The 21,064-nt window shown below is 39.9% G+C and overlaps 1 protein-coding gene across 5 annotated transcripts in view; it reads left to right on the top strand.

The window, feature by feature from the left end:
- LOC134540906 (diuretic hormone receptor-like) overlaps nt 1–21,064 on the top strand; it is a 321,121-nt gene that overhangs the window by 276,396 nt on the left and 23,661 nt on the right. Inside the window, exons 8-10 of one of the 5 annotated variants that reach the window (XM_063383970.1) lie at nt 1,064–1,134; nt 9,297–9,377; nt 19,537–19,671. In XM_063383970.1, coding sequence (XP_063240040.1) covers nt 1,064–1,134; nt 9,297–9,377; nt 19,537–19,671 — 287 coding nt within the window. The remainder of the gene's footprint in view (nt 1–1,063; nt 1,135–9,296; nt 9,378–19,536; nt 19,672–21,064) is intronic. The other 4 variants (XM_063383971.1, XM_063383973.1, XM_063383974.1 and 1 more) reach the window with 4 other exon arrangements.

A 21,064-nucleotide genomic window follows, 5' to 3' on the forward strand; every position in this document is an offset into this window, starting at 1 on the left:
TTTTATTTTCTAGCAATAGTTTTTGTTAAATCTTTTCCACCAATACCAGATTGTTTTACAAAATATTCGTCATATAATATTACATGTGAACTGTGAAAATACCATTCTTATTCGTTAAACAAAATATATAATTACTTGAGCAAAGAAGTTTTACATTCAAAGATATAAATACAAGCTACTGACTTATGGTTCATAGAGAAATAAAATGTGTCCTGAAGTGAAATTATAAAATATGCTACATTAATTTTGTTCATCCATCTTGTTATATGAAATTGACAAGTTCAACCTTTATAATACCATTGAGTTCGAAGTAAAATTTGTATATACAAAGGCCTAAAAAAAATTCCACAAATATATTTTGAAGGAAAAATTAAACTATGATCACGAAAATATTTGTTTGTATCATAAAGAAGTTTTAGTATAATGAGTTACAGTTTCACAAACCGATTTTTATTTCTAGAGAAGAAACCTGATAGTAATTTAAGATGAAACAAATGGGAAAACTTGTTCTCATGAAAAGTTTCAATCTTGTGACGTGGTGTCAGGTATCTCCTGGGTACATATATATATATATATATATATATATATATATATATATATATATTCCATCATTCAATCATATAACAATACGACCTTTTCGAACGTATCACATAAAAAATGAGCTATCAAAACGGTGTACTGATAATTGTAATGCTATTTTGAAAAAGATTTAGACCCTTTCAAAAGGGCAAAAATCTCAATGAAAGACACTTTGAATTCTTAATTTTCTTGCAGTTAAGATAATTTCTGCTGTAAATAATGTATTATTGCTATTTCATTAATTAATATAAAATTAACAAATTTAGTTATTATATTTTTTTAAGTGTCTTTTGTCATGTGTTTATGTTTGTGCTGTCCCATTTTATTGTTGTGTCATTATTGTGTTTTGTGTATGTTATTGTTATTTTTTTGTAAAATATTTGTTTAGTGCCCACCTGTTAAAGGCTCTGACTGTTGTTAGGCACTCAAATAGTTATCATAAATAAAAAAATAAATAAGTTGTGGATTATGTTATCTGTTTCAGGCGCCCCTCTGCTGATAGTGGTTACGTGGAGCGTGGCGAAGAGTCTGACACCAATAGCGACGCAGCAAGAGGTTAGTGAGATTAGCATAGTCTTGCTTCCTTCTGTATTGCTGCGAAGGATCTGATAAGGTAGGGGAAATGCATGTTTGCTGTTGTGTGCAATCGCTACATAATTTATGTTGCGCAATGCTTGGATGAAAGAAGTTAAGGTGCGTGCAATATTTGCCATTTTAAAAATAATTGAAGTGCATAATGAAAAAAAAAACTTATTTTCGGTTGTTGTTCTGATTCATTTTAACGCTGATTCCTTACTTAAGTGTTTAACATTATTTGTTTAACACACTCACTCCAACGTGGTAAATTTTTTTTATTATTATTCGTCCTAGCGAGTTCATTTCAAGGTGTTAAACGATCTTCTTGTGACCCTTACCAGAGGGTACAACGAAACGCTGATTAACAACATATTAAAAAAAATAGTTATCTCAACAAAACCTCTGGACGAGTCATGTGTCACAGAGGGAGGTCAAAGGGCCGTCAGTTACAATGCACAGAACGACTCGATCCTGAATCCTTCTGCATATGATTGTGTATTAACTTCAAGGACGTTCGTTTCCCCAAGAACAACCAACTGATCGAACCCACGTGAAGAATATATATATATACATATATACATACATTGACGTGATAACGTCTTATAAATCGATGAACGCCGGCTGCACGCACGAAAAAAATGGTCACGTTCCACCTGAGCCGAGCGTGCAAGTACCGGCCAACCACCGTGAGAGAAAATCTTCTATAATATCAAACACGTTAAGGAAGGGGGCTTTTTTTAAACTGATTGTTCGTGATTTATATTTTTAAAAAATATGTAAAATTAAATTTGAAAAAAAAAACTGTAAATAATATTTGAAAATTAAAAAAAAAAGTATGCAATTTTTTTCATCAATGTTTTCTTACGACGTTATCACGTAAAATTATCGTCCGTAAACCGACTTTACAGACAACCCCCTTTTTTTACGGACTTGAACACTCGTTCGTAAGTAACCCGACAGCGTCGAATCAGCTTGCTAGTGGAAAACAGCGGGCCGTCCGAAGTGTCCTCGGGAAGGGAGGGGGGGGGGGGGGAGAGACCTGGTCTAAGCCCTTCCTGATTGGGTCGTCCATGGCAGGAGTCCCCCCGGGGTTTTTTTTGGGGGGGGGGAGATGTGTTTCCCTCTTAAGAGCGAAGCTACTTAATCCTTTTGCTTGCGCCGACGCCCGTCTCTAGCTGATCGATACAAAGGTCGCCGCCCTTCCTGCGGTACTTTCGCTCTCTCGCCTCGGTACACTTACCGGGTACTCTCTTGCGCGGGAAATGAACCCCGTCCCCCTGTCCGGGCACACACACGGTGCGCAGAGCTCCAGGAAAAACTAACGTGATTTCAAAACTACTAAACATATCCGAGTGAAATCTGCTTACGAAAAGCATTTAAGAGTTCGCTGAGGACCGAAAAGTACTGTTGATGCCGGATTAAGTTTCTAAAATGTATTTTTAGAAGAGTTAAAATGGCTAAACCGCATGTTTTCAGAATAATTTTTGGACGTGAAACAACCGGTACAGATTCTTGAAAGCACTCAAGGGACCTGCATTACACCTTTATCTTCATTTCTCCGCCGTGTGATGTCACGGTCGCCGCTCGATGCACGACGAGAAGACTGCGCGCCAGTACAGAGGAGACACCGCGCTAGAAGCACCAGCGAGCATCGCGCTTATCATCCCGCCTCGCCAGCACAGATACACCCTTGACGAGGCGGGCCCCTAAATGTCGGGTTTGTTTGAACTCACTCAAGAAACGCGAGAAAATCGCGTTCGTTTAACGTCGTGTGTCCCGTTCCAGGTCTTCATTTTGTATTGACGTTCCACGCGGTTAAACTTGCCGATTTTTTTTGAATGGCTGAACTTTCACAAAACGTAAAAAATCATATATATGAAATTCTTTTTTTTTCGAAATTAGCTGGCAAAGTTAAATTATTAATGTTTATGTGCGGTCTGGATAAAGATTATGAAATGTAATATAAAACTGGAACTGTTTTTTTTTTTTTTAGGTTTAAAGTCAATTCCACTGCCAACTATGTGATATGGTTTGATTGCTTTCAGAAAAAAAAATATATTTTTTTGAAAGAATTTTTAACCTTAACCGCGCAGTAGCCACAAGCATTTACATTTATTTATTCCATTTGGTTTTTCCTTATCCATACCGCATAAAAATGTTAAAACTTAAACTTTGCCAGCTACTTATGCAAAATGTATGTTTTATTTTTTTTTGTTTTAAGTTCGGCCACTCAAAAATGTTAAAATAAAATACCTAATGATCTGAAATGGGACAATACTACCTTATAAGTAAATATGTTATATTATTTCACAGTTCAATAGTTAAAAAAAATTGAAAACGTCGTGTACATAAAGACAACAACATCGTGAGACGTCTGCGCGCATTACGTCTGCGTCTTTGAAAGTTTTCGCAACACTTTCCTTCAAATAATTTGGAACGCGCAAACGCAAGCCGAAACGCAAGAAGTTCAAAGTTAACCAATGCTTGCGTTCTGTTTTTGCGTCTTGCGTAGTTTAAAACGGATACTTGAAAACGTAGTTGAACTTTTTTTTTTTTGCGTCATGCATTTCTTGCGTGTTTAGCAAAAGAGGCCTAAGAGGCCTAATTTTTTTCATTACTTCAATTGACTACTTAATAAAAACAATGATAAACTGTTTATAACAGTATTATTTATTCATTCAATGTTTTTTTCTTTTCTTTTAAGATCCCTAAATGTCAATTTGTATTTCAACCCTAGCATGAACTGAGTGCTTAAATATATTTATTAAACGTTTGTACTTAGCCTTTGTCATATAACAATTTTTAGGGATATATGATCATTTGTTTTCCCAGAATCCTTAAAAAAAATCGGATATTTTAAAACTTAACCGTTTTGACACAAAAGCTTACGGGTAATTAGAAAACTCCGTACAGTCAGGGTACAGAATCTTTATATTTCCTAAAATGAGGAAAGGACGCCAGAATGCCTATAATTTACTGTTATAATTTAGATCTTTATTTATATATTACAAAAAAAAATCTTAATTTTATGTTCTATGATTTTTCAAAGCTGATTGCTCCAAAATGAATTATGAAATGGAATTAAGGATTCGATCATTAATGTCTCGACCCCTACAATATCATTTTCCTTGTGTTTTTTTTTCTTTTTTCGCCAGATGACCCCACTTACGTAACGAACTTAAGCTTCGATCACGTAAAAATTAAGGTCTCACTTCCGGGAAGATGTCATCTGCGAAGAACAGGCCTGCCAACTTTTATTCAATTTTAGTTTTCAGCTCCACCAACTCGTGCGGCCAACAAGTTGGCCAACGACAAAAGTTTTCAATTACCGGCTCGTTTGCAGAGCCAAAGTTGGGTACACTGGTGAATAAGTTGATTGGCGGAACAAACTCCCCCCCCCCCCCCCCCTAACACCGTCTTCCCGCCCAACCACTTGTCTACTTGCTAGGATGTTGCGAAGTTTTGTTAGTCGAGCGTTGACTGTCAACAAACCTCGAGTGTTGGCGTAGCTGAGAAAGATGTTGAGCTGTCGACTTGCTCAATGTGCCTGAAGTTTATCGATTACTGAAAGGAAAATTATTATTATTATTATGTAACTAAGATAGTGCCTTGTTCTTTATTTTGTTATAACTAACAAGTGATAGAAATTGTGTTTATAAACTTCTTCAAGTGTATTTATACAAGTGAGGTTATGTTCCCACATGTATAACGATGTCAGGTTGCTTGTAAGCTTCCATTGTCGCTGGCAGGGAGGTCTGTGGAGGGTTTAGTTGTCTTCTGGCTGTTTTCAAGGGAGTTTTTGTGAGGTTATGTTCCCGTATGTATAATTTATTTGCATTATAAATTATTACATTTTCAATTAATATTTAAAACAAATAAATTAGAATAAAAATTCAGCATACTTATTTATTTTAACTATTAACTAAAATTTATCTCTATTGTTTTACTAAATTGAATAATTAATTTTATTTAAGTTTTATATTAATGTTAAATACTGAGTATTTATTTAAATATGTTAAAAGAATTTAATCTATGCTTTACCAACCGTATTTATAATATCACTCCAGTTCATTAGTTATTTTATTTCTCTTAATTATTTTAATGCAAGATTAAAGTTAGTTTTTTTTTTTTATCACGCCAACTAAGTATGACTTCTAACGCGCGTACATAAGTACAAGCCTTCAAGTCTGGTACGAACACAGGGTGTCATTTAGAAATAACGATAGACGCCACAATTGTGGAGTTTGAAACGAGTGTAACTCGAACATCACGTGACAAGGGACAACAATGAGGGCAGAGCCCGACGGAGGAAGGTTGGTACCAATGATCAACCAGGGGAAACTCCCCCCCCCCCCTTCTCTTCACCAGCCCCTTAAAAACGCACGGGTCCGGTGGTTTACTGCGAACGTTGGGGTTAGATAAACTACTGATTTGTGTAGAACACGGTACTGTGGATATTTCACGGCTATTCAGAGCTACCAACTGTTAAATCTGCGAAGGAAAAAAAATGAGGCAGTAAAGCAAACATTGTCGCAGTGCGCGGGAATATGGTGGAAGCAGAACAAGAGACACGCAGGCAGAAAAACAAAACGTTACCCGGCGAAAACAACAGGTCTGCCAACTTACCTCCATTCTCCGTCCGCTCAGCGAACTAACGGCGCTAGTAGTTGTTGAACCCACCATTAGCATTGTGTTATTCGTATAAAACATGATATTACTCATAATTCTTTCTAAATTTTTTGAAATTATTTCCCAGATTACTATTTTTTACATTCGTCTGGGTGCTTGACAAAAGCCTAATCTGCACCATCGCCTTTTTTTAAAAATTTGTAAGAAAAGTTAAATTGATATTTCAGGAATATGTTTCAGTGTTTTGTCAAGTCAGGAGCGGGTCTCAGTGGTCCTCCTGTTAAAATTTCTCTAAATGTGCCAAAAAAATCAGTGCACAAAAACACGTGTGTTTTAGCTAAATAAGCAGGAACGATATACTTAAACAAGTGTCTTTTTAATTGATTCGAGTTTTTTTTTTTTTTAAATACAGAAACACATGAATCAGTAAACATTTTCATAAATATTTGTTTTCGTAGTACTTATTTGCACCAGAACTTAAGTTGACATTTGCATTACAGGATAAGGATTTTTCTTGCAAATAAAAAAAAACATAAAAAAAATTGTCAAACGCATGGCCTGGAAATCTGCCGGTCGCGGTTCGATCCCCACTGTTACTGTTTTTTTGTTATCTAGCCTAGTTTGATTCCCACTGTACTGTTTTGTTTTGTTATCAGGCCTACCTTTTTGTTATCTAGCCTAGTTTTGTTATCTAGCCTACCTATTTGTTATCTAGCCTATCTTTTTGGTTATCTAGCCTACCTTTTTGTTATCTAACCTACCTTTTTAATTATCTAGCCTATTTTTTTGTTATCTAGCCTAGTCCAGAAGAAGGATTGTCTTTTACGCAACAGAGGAAAGACGTAGTAATGGCCTAAAACGTGCCGTGGATCTAACAAATTAATGACTGCGAAGAGAGATGAAAACCCTAAGGACAAGTTATATATTTCGTGCCGCACTGAACGCGTTTACTACAATGTTTACAACAGTTAAGCACGAAAGCGAGCGTAGACTCTGGAGCCAAATTATGTTTTTCACGCCTCGTTTAACCGCGAGGCTGGAGAAAATTAAATTGTTTTTCCCTCCAGTCGTATCAAAGCCTGAGATCTGGCCGTAGAGCGCTTGAGGAGGGGGGGGGGGGGAGTTTACGAAGCTCAAGAGTCGCAATAGTTTCCTAAGCGGGCAAACTAAACAAAACAAACTTGAACTAAGTTAGTATAAAACACAGTCGCTGTCCGCGTCTGTCTTGTTTGCTCGCTTACTTCTTCTCAACTAAACAAAGGATTTTGATGGGGTTTTCGCCTTCAGTTAGAGAATTTCTTTCGGAATATGCGTGTGCGCAACACATTCATATTCAATTTAAAGATAGCAAAGAAATCTCGATGTTTTGTGCTCGATTCGTAAAAAGACGCTTTTAGGGCGCTTAAATAGCTTACGCTGACTCATACGTGACTGATACATCAAATTAATATAGGTACGGCGGAATTGTAGATATTAAAAAGGTCATCAGAAAAGTTACCGATAATTTATGTCTGTCTTCTAAAAATGACTCAGTGTAATTTTTTTTTAATTTTTTTAATATAAATTATTTGGTTAAGGGCAGTTTTTATCGTGCATTCTTGAAGTTTCCCCCATGGGGGAAAAAACAGTGCATAATGGCAATGGCACATGTCCAAATTTTTTTATTAAATATAAATCTCCCCCCCCCCCCCTATTGCATGAATCATTTGAAGAAAGTGAGGCCTTACTTAAGGCGCTCGAATTTAAAGTCGGGAGCCGCAGAAGGGTATACCAACTAAATGCAGTGAGAAGTACGGTCCCTAGGCAAAAAAGAATGACCTGGATAATAATTGAAAACATCACTGCCTGTTTACTATTTAATATTCCTGCTTGGCATCGGCTTGGTACATTAAAATACAGAACCATTTACACAAAACTGCAGAAGATCTAGATCTCGCATTAAAGAAAAGGACATCTAATGTAATCACATATTATAAACACTATATTACGGGTAATTTTACAAACATTTAGAAAGGTTAAGTTTTTCCCTAACAGGTCCGTTGATTACACTCCTGGATGACGTAATTGTCTATAAATGTTATTTAGGCACAATTCCGAATATTCTGGTCTAACCGGACTCTCGTTTCGACGTAATTATGCGAGTCTCACATCCCGCACCACAGCAACGTGATAAGTCTGGCTTGCAGTTTACGTAAATTCTCACGTAGCGTAAAAAAGAGAAGTAGAGTTTATTTCGCCCAATTACGATTCAAGAAACTAGCAAGATAATGAATTTGAGTTTATGATCAGTCAAGTCTCTCTGCTCATAGTTTTTCCTTGAAAAACCAACCCGGTGTCCGGCTGTTAATAGCGGTTGCGTCGAGGCTTACTTGTAGTTGCGCAGCATGGTGGACGATAACCCGGGCTGGGCACTGGTCGATGCGTAGGTGAATGGAACAGCCTTTTCCATTTTAGCAGCGGCGCAACACGCCTGCACCCGACGAGCCGAAGTCGACTCCACCAGCCGCCAGCACCGTCTCCACGCTCGCCAGCCGCAGACCGTCGCAGGTTAACGCGTCACCATGACGTCATAAGGCTCAGCGCCGCGCGGTGTTGGCTCGCGGAAACACACACAAGCGCAGCGCCGTGAATGTCCGTAATGCTTATGTTTTAATCAATCTTCAGGACGAAAATGAACCAAGTGCCAAACATATGATATAATTAATTACCAAATTAAAAGGAGGCGTGGCAAACGCCTCAAAAGTAACCAGTCAGTTGCTCTACGGCACACTTAGGAACTTCTCAGTTCTCTAAATCCCAAACTTACGTCTCTTACCTCACGCCAGTTAGCCGACCTGACTTTGATCCCTACCTCTTCCCCCCCCCCCCCCCACCCCCCGAAATCCCATAACGTACTTAAGCCTAGCTTGCAACACGCTATGTACATTAGCGTACCATTGGCTCGTGTGCATAACCATCCCATCTAAGTCCGCAATCCGCGTCTGACCCCAAGTAAAGTGTGGGGCTTATCTGAAACCAAAAAAAAAAAAATTGTATTTGCACGGCGTAAATTTATCGTGAAAACTTCGGTTTCCTGAAGTAGCTTGGCTTCTGGGTTGTAGCCGCGTGATTGGCGAATAATTCACCGACGTTTCGGTCGAAATTGCAGTCGCCATCATCAGGGAGCAGTCACCTGCTGGTAACTCACCCACACACGAAACACAGACGATGCTATAGAGTTTTAACTTTCAGCTGGTCTCGGATTTTTTTTTTTTTTTTTTTTTTTTTTTCGCGAAACATGCATTTCTCTGGTCATAAGTCCGTCAGTACGGTAAGGAACACTAGAAGCGTTCGACATAACCTTAAATGTAGATCCAAATGCCTCGGACTGTTCGCGCGGGTTCTCTGGTTGTTGAGTTCTCGCACTTTTTCTGAGTTTGCCATGTGACTAACCGAAAACTAACAAGCCCTAACAAGCCCTAACCCAGGAATTTTTTTTTTTTTTTTTTTTTTTTTTTTTGGGTGAATCGCAGGTGTTCGGCGTAGACCTAGGATTCGTGGATGGATCGGAAGGATTCGTAGGCGACACTGCCTGGACGGAAACTCTGCTCGAGGTATGTGGTTCTGCATTTAACAGCTTCATGCATTGCTCACTATAAGGACGCAGTAACCGTGGCGTCAGCCGGTATGTTTAACTTTAAAAAAAAATTAATTTCTGTAAAGTTGGTTTGACGGACGATATTTTAACGTGACAACGTCATAACAAGACATTGATGAAATTATTGCATACTTTTATGAATAAAATTGAATCATTTTTTATTGAATTCTCACTATTGTGTATGGATACAAAGAAGGAGTGAAATGAAATCTACAATTTAATTGATAAATTTGCTTTTATTTGCACTCAATTCAAATATGTTTATTACTTTAACGAAGAGATTATTTTAACTATAACTTTTATACATGTTTGCTATTTAACGTCTTCCAATCTGTGTTATTCTGTTAAGGATAGGACGATGATAGGAAAAGTAGGAAACGAATGGGAGTGTTTCAAGTTTAATGTGCTCGAAAAGATTGGTTGTTCCAATCGAGTGGAAGAGAGATAGATGCGGCGAAAGCGTATATGAGCGTAACGGGACAATGAGCGTAACGGGACGATGAGTCATCCTTTTTCGTGCGTGCAGCCGGCGTTCATCGATTTATTAGACGTTGTCACGTCAAAAATATAAAACTGAATAATTTTGCGAAGTGAAACTTCTTTAAAGCTGGTAGGGCAATTTGAGTCTGTGACTCGTCAGATAAATAAACGAAAAATGCCCAAAGCTCAGGCGTGGAGCGATCGAAGACTCTGGTCAGGGGGGAAGGGCGGAGATAACAAATAAATTAAGAGAGAAAAGCTCCCGTTCTGCAATTGCACGTAACAAGGAGACGGATATTCCTGAACATTCCACTATCGCGTCTCTGCTTCTTTCACGATGTACGGAAACGTAACAAACTGCTTCCAGTGATATTTCATTTCAAAGTTACAAAAAATTAACTTAATTTAAAAAAAGGGAGTTGTCTGTAAAGTCGGTTCACGGAGAATAATTTTACGTGATAACGTCATAAGAAAACATTGATGAAAAATTGCATACTTATTAATTTTCAAATATTATTTACAGATTATTTTTCAAATTTAATTTAAATAATCTGTTTAAATATAATCACCAACAATTAGTTATAGAAATAAACTGAAATCAAATCAATGTCAATAAATTGTTAATTTGAAATGACGAAAATGGACAAATAAATCAGATTTTTTTTTTTAATTGCTGCTTTTAAAAAGCCCGCCTTAACCTGTTTTATATTATAGAAGATTTTCTCGCACGGTGTTTTGGGCGGTTCTTGCACGCTCGGCTCAGGCTGAACGTGACAATGAGTCATGCTTTTTCGTGCGTGCAACCGGCGTTCATCGATTTATGAGACGTTATCACGTCAATAAATAAATAAATATTACGCTTTGAGTACATAGCATCGTACAGAGTTTACATGTATAATTAAAATCAACCAGAAATTAATCAAATTACACTACTAGATATCTTTGTACTTGAAATAAAATTTAACGTTTTTAGAACTTGAACCAAACATGGCTACCTCCGGAGCCAAGCACTCGGCTTCTATTGGTCGCACGGAGCTACGTAAGCGGAAGAGCTCAGCATTGCCGAGCTGATACGTACGGGTCTGTCTCCGCCTGCGTGCCATGACATCCGTCTGCGTTTACGTGATCCGTCTTCTCGTCCGTTACGTTCTAAAACGGGTAGTAGAAAAAAAATTGCAGGTTTTTTGTTTGATTGATCCTTTCAGTTAATTATTGAATTTTTTTTTTAAGTAGGATCATTGAAGTGTGAAGTTTCAGTTATACCGCCATTTATGGTCACGCGCCCATTTTATGGTTAAAAAATATATTATATCGGAAGGTTGGGAAGGATTTTTTTTTTTTTTTTTTTTTTTTTTTTTTTTTTTTTTTTTTTTTTTTTTTTTTTTTTTTTAGCTATACAAAGGTTTTCCATGAAACCACATCATAGGTCTTGTTAATTGAAATCGATTAAGAATAAGACGCGTTTGCCAGGAAGTTGTATGCTCCGGCGAAGACGGCTGTGCAATAGTTAAGGGATTAATTATTGCGAACGTATCCTTAAGGCCCGTCTACTACAGTGGGTGGTCCGTGTTCTCGTCCTGATGTGAGTGACGTCACATTGTCGCACGGGAAACTACAAGATGTCCGAATGTCCTGAATTCTCAAATAGTCACTAGAGCACGGTAAATTGTTTTTCGATTGTTTTGGGGGGGGGGGCAGATTTCGAATAAATACGACCTATTGTAGCCGTTACCATGGTGCGACTTCCGGAAAAATTTTATATAGTTTTTTTTTTTTCATGGTCCATAATCCCCAAAACCATCGTCAACTCAAAAATTATATATAATCACATTTTTATGGACACGATTACTGCAGAAATTGTTCACAAATCACTTCCAAACTGATATAAAAATTATAATAATGGAAAATGTCGGTCGAGTTCGATAATGGGCAATATCCGATTAAAGGAGTAGAAAAGGGAAAGTTAAAAAAAAAAAAAATGCTATTACTCCCATAATATGACAAATAATAACATCCGTTTGAACATAACTTGCAGGAGTTATACCAAAAATTTTTGTCTAAATACTTTTTTGATGCGACCAACTATTACTGCACAAGGAAAGAGGGGGGGGGGGGGGGTTGAAATAACAGGGACTGAAAGAAAAAAAATTAATAACTTCCTTAGTAAGTACGATATAAAATGTGTTCAAATTTTTTGTAAACCTTATAAATATTATCTAAAACTTTTGTCTGAAACAATTTTTGCCATAGGGTGTTAAAAAAAGGGTAGAATTAATAAAAAAAATATATAATTTCCGTACCATGTACACTATCAAATTCGTTCTAATGTCCAAAATATTTTTTATACGAACAACCACTACTGCAAGCGGTGAAATAAACAAGGGTTGAATGACAAAATATTTCAGAACACCTACACTAACAAATTCGTTCAAACTTTTTGCAAACCCTACAAATATTACCTAAAATTTTTGTCTGAAACAATTTCTGATAATATAAACCGTTATTACAAGGCGTTGAGAAACCTGGGGTTGGAATAATAAAACAAATAAAACTTCCCTACCGTGTATCGAATCCATTCTTATATTTGTTTAACTTTTTAAATATTGTCTAAAACCTTTGTTAAAATAAATTTTTAAATTACCAACCATTACTGAAATATGTGAAAATAACAAGGTCTGAAAGTACACTATAAAATCCGTTATAATTTATAAATCATAAACTGTATCTAAAACTATGGCTGAAACTATTTTTGATGAAACGAATTATCACCGTAAAAGCATGGGTTGAAATAATAAAAAAAAAAAAATTTAAACTTTCTTAGTATGAAATTCGTTCGAATTTATTTTAAACTATCTTATTATTATTCTCTTAAACCTTGGTGCAAAGAAAATTATTTTTACACACCTACGTTATTAGTACAAGGGATGAAAAATAGTTTCTGAGGTTCAAAAAATTGAATAATTACCTTAGTTGGCATAATATGTAATTCGTTTTAAGTTAGTCAATCTTGTATGCCTTGAATTAAAAACATTGATAATATTTTTGCTGCATGGAAAATTAGAAAATGTTAAATGATCATTTTTAATGTTGGAGAACATGAATATATGTGCATTAAATTCTTGAAATTTTCCAGAATTTTATAGAAGTTTCCAAAAATATTTACAGAAGAATTACGGTAATTCGAAATCTATCCACGCCTGTGAGCTGTGCCGAAAGGGATTTTTGATGTGAAAAATCTTCAGCCGCGTTGAGCGATTTTTTGTTAGGAGCAAAACTTATAGGTTCGCGTCACCGACATGCTAGTGTTGTAATACCAAAATTATTTTTTTACGTACACTTGACGTAGAAATTATGTCATTTACACATTTAAAAACAAATTTTTAAGTTTCCACTTCTGTCGACAGTCCCCATGACTGCCTTTTTTTTTTTTGTAAATTGTTTCCATACATGTTTTTTTTTTTTTTTTAACGGGAACAGGAAACTCAAAAATAATGAGTATTCTGCTGTTTTCTTTGCTACGAAAGGACACAGATTGGAACAAAAAGTTCAAGTTGACCAATGTATTCAGACATGGGAAAATAGGACCATCACCTACACCATGCTTGACGTCAGAGGGTCACGTGGACCAATCAGCGATCAGTATCCTTCGAACAGTTGATGACATTGCAGTTGTAGACGGGCCTTTAGAGATAAGCCTAACTAAACTATATGAGTAACACCATTGGTGCTTAATGGTCACAGGCAACTGTTATTGTAGTAGGGTGAACATAAGTTACGATTTGTGGTAGTGCTTCAAAGGTGAACAGACGGGAAACCAAAAAACGCCATACTGGTTTCAACAGTTTTCATGCCATAACAAATCGTCAGTGTTATGTATCGAACATTTGCCTTCGTTAATACGAACATCACAAACAAAGAAAATCTTTTTTTTTTTCTCTTCTATTACAAAAGATTCCTTTGGAATCCAGTTGCCAAGAAATAGTTTGTAATATTACAAAAAAGATACTGTAACTTTATACAACACATGGCTATGAAATATTTTAAATACGTTTTTCAAGATAATAGCGTATAATTTTATATTTTAATTGATGTTTCATTCGAGCATAAATTTTTGTAAACCATGGAAGAGATAATAGAATTTTCAGTAATTTGTTTTTATTTTCTTTTATTATCCTTATTAATGTGCGCAGTTAATGCTGAAAAGCTTTTCAGGAAATGTTTTAAAAATAACTTTAACTATTGGAGGTACTAGGACAACACAATAACATAAATTCCCGGGTAAGAATCCGAACCCAATATTGCGGCGAACATTTTTTTTTAAGTGATGCGGTTGTTTTCATGTAAATTTACAAATATATGTAAATATATGTAATTTGACATGAATATTTGTGTTCCATTTACAAAAAAAATGTAGTGCAATAAGAGGTTTCTAAAAGGTAATCACACTTGGTTTATAAGTCCCTGTTAACAAATAAACTATGTACATTACTTAAACGACGTCAAATTTTGACAATTAAAGTATATAAAAATTTTCGTAGCAAAAAAAATTGTAAAACCAAGATGGCGTCTATCCGATTTTTTTATTTATTAATTTCCCCCTTTTATACTTCTAACGAATTTGTTAAGCATGGATGTACGCAGCATTAACGTCTCACTAGCCACGCAGAACTAAGATAACAAAGCAGCAAATTTAATTTGATAGCATGTAACGCGCTACACGCACAAAGAACGATCCCAAGTCAGAAACTCGTTACGTGAAGTCGAAAGAAACGCGAAAAAAAAAAAATAACGACGGCAGTTTTTCCGCTCGTGCTGGCTAGTAACTTCAACCAGAGCTCTTCGCGTCAGCGCGAACAAACCGGACTTTATGGTCGGCGCACTCCATCTAGTCTCTCTCTCCCCCACCCCTTCCTTACTTACGCCCTTCTCCACGGGCTTTCATTTCTCCAACAAAAGCCTTGCTTCAACATGAATCGTCGTTTCCGAGGTCCAAGAGAAGCTGTAGCTAACGACCTGCGACTGTACGGTACCGTCCGTAAAACTCGAGCGCAATTCGTACACAGTCGGGCGTGGAACACGAGCACACACACGCACGTACACCGCCGTGCGCTAAACTTGAACCACCGCGGTTCCGCCCCAGATCCCAATCCATAGCTATTCTTCCCTTGCTCCTGCCCGCTAGGTAGCTTGGTATACCACGTAAAAAAATTGCAGTTGTAAAATGTCTAAAGTGGTATAGTTTGCCTGGTCCGGAAACTGGGTTTATGGTGGGGTGGTGCTTGGTGGCCGGCGATCGTGACCTTTAATGACATCATTGTCCCGCCAGGTCACGGCTGCCATATTGGATGATGTCTCGGCCACATCAATAAAAAAACCATTATATTTCATAGCCCGTGATGTTAGCCCCTGCTATCTTATAGCATAGATGTAGCATAACACTGGATTAAAATAAAAAAATACATATTTTAAAGATATTCAATCAAAAAAAGCACGTGTGTAATAAATTTCGGAACGACTATACTAACTATACAAATAGAAAATATTTTGAAAATGCATATAATAAAAACTGACTTAGCTCATGGAGTTCTGAGTTCAGTTCCTGGTGGATTCACTTGAAAAACTTTCACAATGTAACCTTTCTCCACACAATGTTCACCAGACTGTCTCTCTCTAACCCCCCCCCCCTTTTTTTTATATTAAACAATACAATAGTTTGAAGTATTTACTCTTGTGACAAATTAAAAATTAAGCTTTGCCGCTTGCGAAAAATTATAACTTCCAAGCATTGATGTCATGACGACAATATAAAGTAATCACTCTTGTGGCAAATGACAGCTCGAATTGATAATATGAAGCACTGACTCTTGTGAAAAATGACAAATGAAGTATTAACTCTTGTGCCAAATGATAGCTAGAATCATTTACTTGTGTGGCAAATGACAATTTAAAGTATTCACTCTTGTGACAAATGACATCTGTTAGTGATTACTCTTTTTAAAAATTTCAAATTATAGTGTTGACTCTTGTGACAAATGAACAATTTTAAATGTTCAGCCTTGTGACAAATGAAAACTTAAACACTGAATTTTGTGAAACAAGACAACTCGAACAACTTGAAACAAATGACCATTTAAAGAGTTCACTCTCGTGAGAAATTACATCTTGTAGCGTAGAAGCTTGTGAGAAGTGACAACTCGTAGTTATGACTCTTAAAAATGTCAAATTGTAGTGTTGACTCTTGCGACACATGAACAATTTGAAGTCTTCACTCTTGTAACAAAATAACAACTTGAAGCATTGATTTTTGCGAAACATGACAATTCGAAGCTTTAAATTTTGTAACTAATGACAACTTAAAGAGTGCACTCTTGTAACAAATTATATCTTGTGGCGTAGACGCTTGTGACAAGTGACAACTCGTAGTGATCTTCTTAAAAATGTTAACTTTCAGTTTTGACTCTTGTGACAAATGAACAACTTGAAGTGTAGGTGGCTGTGATAGATGACAACTTGGAGTGTAAACGCCTGTAACGTGTGACCACTCATAGTATAGACGCCTGTGACGAGTGACCACTCATAGTATAGACGCCTGTGAAGAGTGACCACTCGTAGTGTAGACGCCTGACCACTCATAGTATAGACGCCTGTGACAAGTTACCACTCAGAGTATAGATGCATGTGACGAGTAACCACTCAGAGTGTAGATGCCTGTGACGAGTGACCACTCAGAGTGTAGACGCATGTGACGTGTGACCACTCAGAGTGTAGACGCCTGTGACGAGTGACCACTCATAGTATAGACGCCTGTGACGAGTGACCACTAAGAGTGTAGACGCCTGTGACGAGTGACCACTCAGAGTGTAGACGCCTGTGACGAGTGACCACTCAGAGTGTAGACGCCTGTGACGAGTGACCACTCAGAGTGTAGACGCCTGTGACGAGTGACCACTCATAGTATAGACGCCTGTGACGAGTGACCACTCAGAGTGTAGACGCCTGTGACGTGTGACCACTCAGAGTGTAGACGCCTGTGACGAGTGACCACTCATAGTATAGACGCCTGTGACGAGTGACCACTCGGAGTGTAGACGCCTGTGACGAGTGACCACTCAGAGTGTAGACGCCTGTGACGAGTGACCACTCATAGTATAGACGCCTGTGACGAGTGACCACTCGGAGTGTAGACGCCTGTGACGAGTGACCACTCAGAGTGTAGACGCCTGTGACGTGTGACCACTCAGAGTGTAGACGCCTGTGAAGTGTGACCACTCAGAGTGTAGACGCCTGTGACGAGTGACCACTCATAGTATAGACGCCTGTGACGAGTGACCACTCGGAGTGTAGACGCCTGTGACGAGTGACCACTCAGAGTGTAGACGCCTGTGACGAGTGACCACTCAGAGTGTAGACGCCAGTGACGAGTGACCACTCAGAGTTTAGACGCCTGACCACTCATAGTATAGACGCCTGTGACAAGTTACCACTCAGAGTATAGATGCATGTGACGAGTGACCACTCAGAGTGTAGACGCCTGTGACGAGTGACCACTCAGAGTGTAGACGCCTGTGACGAGTGACCACTCAGAGTGTAGACGCCAGTGACGAGTGACCACTCATAGTATAGACGCCTGTGACGAGTGACCACTCAGAGTGTAGACGCCAGTGACGAGTGACCACTCAGAGTTTAGACGCCTGACCACTCATAGTATAGACGCCTGTGACAAGTTACCACTCAGAGTATAGATGCATGTGACGAGTAACCACTCAGAGTGTAGATGCCTGTGACGAGTGACCACTCAGAGTGTAGACGCCTGTGACGTGTGACCACTCAGAGTGTAGACGCCTGTGACGAGTGACCACTCATAGTATAGACGCCTGTGACGAGTGACCACTCGGAGTGTAGACGCCTGTGACGAGTGACCACTCAGAGTGTAGACGCCTGTGACGAGTGACCACTCAGAGTGTAGATGCCTGTGACGAGTGACCACTCAGAGTATAGATGCCTGTGACGAGTGACCACTCAGAGTGTAGACGCCTGTGACGAGTGACCACTCAGAGTGTAGACGCCTGTGACGAGTGACCACTCAGAGTGTAGACGCCAGTGACGAGTGACCACTCAGAGTTTAGACGCCTGACCACTCATAGTATAGACGCCTGTGACAAGTTACCACTCAGAGTATAGATGCATGTGACGAGTAACCACTCAGAGTGTAGATGCCTGTGACGAGTGACCACTCAGAGTGTAGACGCCTGTGACGTGTGACCACTCAGAGTGTAGACGCCTGTGACGAGTGACCACTCATAGTATAGACGCCTGTGACGAGTGACCACTCGGAGTGTAGACGTCTGTGACGAGTGACCACTCAGAGTGTAGACGTCTGTGACGAGTGACCACTCAGAGTGTAGATGCCTGTGACGAGTGACCACTCAGAGTATAGATGCCTGTGACGAGTGACCACTCAGAGTGTAGACGCCTGTGACGAGTGACCACTCAGAGTGTAGACGCCTTTGACGAGTGACCACTCAGAGTGTAGACGCCAGTGACGAGTGACCACTCAGAGTTTAGACGCCTGACCACTCATAGTATAGACGCCTGTGACAAGTTACCACTCAGAGTATAGATGCATGTGACGAGTAACCACTCAGAGTGTAGATGCCTGTGACGAGTGACCACTCAGAGTGTAGACGCCTGTGACGTGTGACCACTCAGAGTGTAGACGCCTGTGACGAGTGACCACTCAGAGTGTAGACGCCTGTGACGAGTGACCACTCAGAGTGTAGACGCCTGTGACGAGTGACCACTCATAGTATAGACGCCTGTGACGAGTGACCACTCGGAGTGTAGACGCCTGTGACGAGTGACCACTCAGAGTGTAGACGCCAGTGACGAGTGACCACTCAGAGTTTAGACGCCTGACCACTCATAGTGTAGACGCCTGTGACAAGTTACCACTCAGAGTATAGACGCCTGTGACAAGTTACCACTCAGAGTATAGACGCCTGTGACAAGTTACCACTCAGAGTATAGATGCCTGTGACGAGTGACCACTCAGAGTGTAGACGCCTGTGACGAGTGACCACTCAGAGTGTAGACGCCAGTGACGAGTGACCACTCAGAGTGTAGACGCCTGTGACAAGTTACCACTCAGAGTATAGACGCCTGTGACAAGTTACCACTCAGAGTATAGATGCCTGTGACGAGTGACCACTCAGAGTGTAGACGCCTGTGACGTGTGACCACTCAGAGTGTAGACGCCTGTGACGAGTGACCACTCATAGTATAGACGCCTGTGACGAGTGACCACTCGGAGTGTAGACGCCTGTGACGAGTGACCACTCATAGTATAGACGCCTGTGACGAGTGACCACTCAGAGTGTAGACGCCTGTGACAAGTGACCACTCAGAGTATAGACGCCTGTGAGGAGTGACCACTCGGAGTGTAGACGCCTGTGACGAGTGACCACTCAGAGTGTAGACGCCTGTGACGAGTGACCACTCAGAGTGTAGACGCCTGTGACGAGTGACCACTCAGAGTGTAGACGCCTGTGACAAGTGACCACTCAGAGTGTAGACGCCAGTGACGAGTGACCACTCAGAGTGTAGCACCGACGGGAGAGCTACGGGAATGCCGCCAGGTGCAGAGCTCGGAGTACCTGCAGCACTGCCTCAGCAGCCCCTGGATGGTGCCGCACAGCTACGACTGGATCTTCAAGGCGCCCATCATCTTCGTGCTGGCCGTCAACTTCGTGTTCCTCGTCATGATCATGTGGGTGAGTGCGCTACGTCTCGCCTCGGCCTAGACCTCGTCATGATCATGTGGGTGAGTGCGCTACGTCTCGCCTCGGCCTAGACCTCGTTATGATCATGTGGGTGAGTGCGCTACGTCTCGCCTCAGCCTAGACCTCATCATGATCATGCGGGTGAGTGCGCTAGGTCTCGCCTCGGCCTAGACCTCGTCATGATCATGTGGGTGAGTGCACTACGTCTCGCCTCGGCCTAGACCTCGTCATGATCGTGTGGGTGAGTGTGCTACGTCTCGCCTCAGCCTAGACCTCATCATGATCATGCGGGTGAGTGCGCTAGGTCTCGCCTCAGCCTAGACCTCGTCATGATCATTTGGGTGAGTGCGCTAGGTCTCGCCTCGGCCTAGACCTCGTCATGATCATGTGGGTGAGTGCGCTACGTCTCGCCTCAGCCTAGACCTCGTCATGATCATGTGGGCGAGTGCGCTACGTCTCGCCTCAGCCTAGACCTCGTCATGATCATTTGGGTGAGTGCGCTAGGTCTCGCCTCAGCCTAGACCTCGTCATGATCATGTGGGCGAGTGCGCTAGGTCTCGCCTCAGCCTAGAACTACTCATCCCGCGCCATAGGGAAATAAAAAATAAATAAAAGTGTGTCCTAACAATAAACTACTCTTGTGGTTGCAAAGATTTAAGTTGTTATTGACGTGTGACATCGTAGCTCTAGGTATACAGCATTTTGGCAGAAGAAATTTCGTGAGTGTAACGGATGTGTCATGAAACCGAAATGTGCTACTTTTTATGTCATCACCAGTCTATGGATGAGGATCTATCTAAGTCATCACTAGTCTATGAAAGGGGATGTGTGTGTCTATATATTCACGAGTCCTTGGACGAGGACCTGAATTTGACATAAAGAGTCTAGGGATGAGAATATGTCTGATTCTTTGATAGCATATGGACGAGAATCTGTCTGCTTTATCATAGGTCTATGAACGAGTACCTGTATATGTCATCACTAGTCTATGAACAAGACCTGTCTTTAATCCGTTGTTGGTATATGGACGAGGAAATGTTTACGTCATCACTAGTCCTTGGATGAGGGCCTGCCTTCGTCCTCGCTAGTCTATGGTCGAGGATATGTGGCTATGTGTTCACTAGTCTAAGAACCTGAGTCTATAGATTCAGTAGTGTATGGACGAGAACCTGAGTCTATGTGTTCACTAGTGCATGACGAGAACCTGAGTCGATGTGTTCACTGAGTTTTGGAGAGAACCTGAATCTATGTGTTCACTAGTTCATTGAGATAACCTGAGTACAAGTATTCACTAGTGCATGGAGATAATCTGATTCTGTGTGTTCACTATTGCATGGACGAGAATCTGAGTCTATGTTCACTTGTTCATGTAGAGAACCTGTGT

Source organism: Bacillus rossius, chromosome 17 (assembly GCF_032445375.1).
Source record: "Bacillus rossius redtenbacheri isolate Brsri chromosome 17, Brsri_v3, whole genome shotgun sequence".
Classification (NCBI taxonomy): Eukaryota; Metazoa; Arthropoda; class Insecta; order Phasmatodea; family Bacillidae; genus Bacillus; species Bacillus rossius.